Raw genomic sequence first — 2,325 nt, 5'->3', positions numbered from 1 at the left:
GAACTAGAACAGAACTAGAACAGAACTAGAACAGAACTAGAACAGAACTAGAACAGAACTAGAACAGAACTAGAACAGAACTAAAACAGAAATAGAACAGAACTAGAATAGAACTAGAACTAGAACTAGAACAGTACTAGAACAGAACTTGAACAGAATATTTAACTTAAAACAAATATTTCACAAATTTTTTGCAATTACCACAAATTAAAAACATTTTCTTACCAATGATAATATAGTAAAAAAAATATTGATTCACATTTCAAAATTAAACTGTCACCAATAGTCATTGTTTTTAAAATAAAGAAAAATATATAGTTCTGCTTAATTTAGCTTCAACCGCACAAACACTGCTTACGATACTATTTTTTGAAAAACACATTTATCTTACTTTTTCAAAAGCTTGGAATGTGAAATTGTAATAAATCTATTGCTACATTATTATTTATAGGCAACAAAAATAATAACAAATTAATTTAAATTGAATTCATTGTTATTCACCGAATCAGGGGTTATATAAGTGCTTAGTTTTAGCTTCTCTGGGAGTGATATTAAATAACTTGTCTGAATATTATAAATATGTTTTAGGAATAACTGAAATTTCGTTTTGACCTTTGACTTGAAGTATGATTATTATTATATTTAAATAAAATAAAAAAATTAATACTACTGTAGACATTGGAATGCAATGAATTATACTTACTATCACAACTTAATCTAAAATTTTTTTGTTTAATATCCTGATTAAATATCTTTTTATAAATGCAATTCTGTTCATTCAGAGATTTAACATCGAGACCTTTTGCACTTTCTCTGGATTCTTTCTTTTTTTTTATTAATATTTTTTCACTTTTTTTAATTATTTTCAACTTTTGCTAGTGTCGTTAATTTAAATTGGACTGAGATAGCCAATGTTCATGTAATAACATTTATATCAGAAAATCAGATTCTTAACTAAGATATCTGACGTTTTTTCACTGACCACATATAAAATTACCGCATATTTCCAATTACATGTATATTCATACAAGGGTGTTCAATTTCTTGGTTTTTAGTTATAATCAATTGATTCGATAATTAATTAGTAAAGGATGATAATCGAATATTTTAGAAATATTCAGTTAAGGTTTCTGGTCGAAAACATAAAATCAATTGGAATTAAATTAATTCGGTACATTATCACAATGATCATCTAAACTTCTGTAGTTCAGTTCTAGATCAGCTATAGTTCAGTTCTAGTTCAGTTTTAGTTCAGTTCTAGTTCAGTTCTAGTTCAGTTCTAGTTCAGTTCTAGTTCAGTTCTAGTTCAGTTCTAGTTCAGTTCTAGTTCAGTTCTAGTTCAGTTCTAGTTCAGTTCTAGTTCAGTTCTACAACACTAAATTATACAATCTTTGTTCTTTATGCTAAGCAAGTTGATGTGCAACAGTTTTCACTTTATATATTCCCCTCTACGAAATATCTAATAGAAATTTTTATTCACGCAATGAAAACAATTTCAATTAATCTTATACATGCAAAAACATGTTGTAACTACCTTAAATATATTTCTAACCAAAATCTTTACAACTAAAACAAGCACGAAAGTATAGTTTTTTTGGGAAACGTAACCATAATAGATGTTCAAATGTATGTACCTATATAAAATATTCCTGTGCACAAAATTTTTCCAGGGAAGAAATGTTATTTTATGCAAAAAACGTTTGTATAGAAGAATAAAAAGGAGCTCTGTATTAGAATAGCGGAGAGAATGCATCCAACACAGTTGTGTATGACATGTAATGACTCCTAGTAGTTCAGTCTCACCTTTGGTCTGTGGCATAGTCAGGTGTAGTTGGCAATGTTTTTTTTTGCTGTTTTTAAGTAGATCTAACCATTATTAGCACATGGTGGATGATAATGTTCTGGTTGTGGTAGGGATGTCTTTACATTTAGCAAACTAGTTGTAAAAATGCATAAACTGCTTACAAACTTTTGTGTAAAATAAAAAAAAATTATGTATATTTTTGCTGTTACTTGCCATTCAAAACCATGGACATTTTAACAAAATGCAAAAAAAAAAAAAAAGAAAAAGAAGATTTACATTATGGTTTGTAAAACATCTGGGTAAATACAAAAGTCTTAAGATGCTAAGTTGGACAAGATAATTAATTGTTGTTTTGCAAAAATAGTGTAAAAGGTTGAATATTTAGTAGAGGGCTTTGGTTTATCCTAATTTTATAGTTATTTTAATATCTTAATTTTAAATTTGTATAATTTTTATCTTTCAGCAAAAATGGTGGATTCCGCTACAAACTTGCCAAAAATTTGATTATGTCTAAGGTTAAA

At 27.4% G+C, this 2,325-nt stretch overlaps 1 protein-coding gene across 1 annotated transcript in view; it reads right to left on the bottom strand.

Moving 5' to 3' along the window:
- The window catches only part of LOC124421225 (very long-chain-fatty-acid--CoA ligase bubblegum), a 3,004-nt gene extending 1,185 nt beyond the window's left edge, over positions 1–1,819 (bottom strand). The window contains exon 1 of the mRNA XM_046956090.1: positions 1,804–1,819. Coding sequence (XP_046812046.1) covers positions 1,804–1,819 — 16 coding nt within the window. The remainder of the gene's footprint in view (positions 1–1,803) is intronic.
- Positions 1,820–2,325: the final 506 nt, after the last annotated feature.

The sequence above is a fragment of the Lucilia cuprina genome, chromosome 2 (genome assembly GCF_022045245.1).
Source record: "Lucilia cuprina isolate Lc7/37 chromosome 2, ASM2204524v1, whole genome shotgun sequence".
Classification (NCBI taxonomy): Eukaryota; Metazoa; Arthropoda; class Insecta; order Diptera; family Calliphoridae; genus Lucilia; species Lucilia cuprina.
Note: the sequence above shows the minus strand (reverse complement) of the source record. Positions and strands in the feature narration are given on the sequence as shown.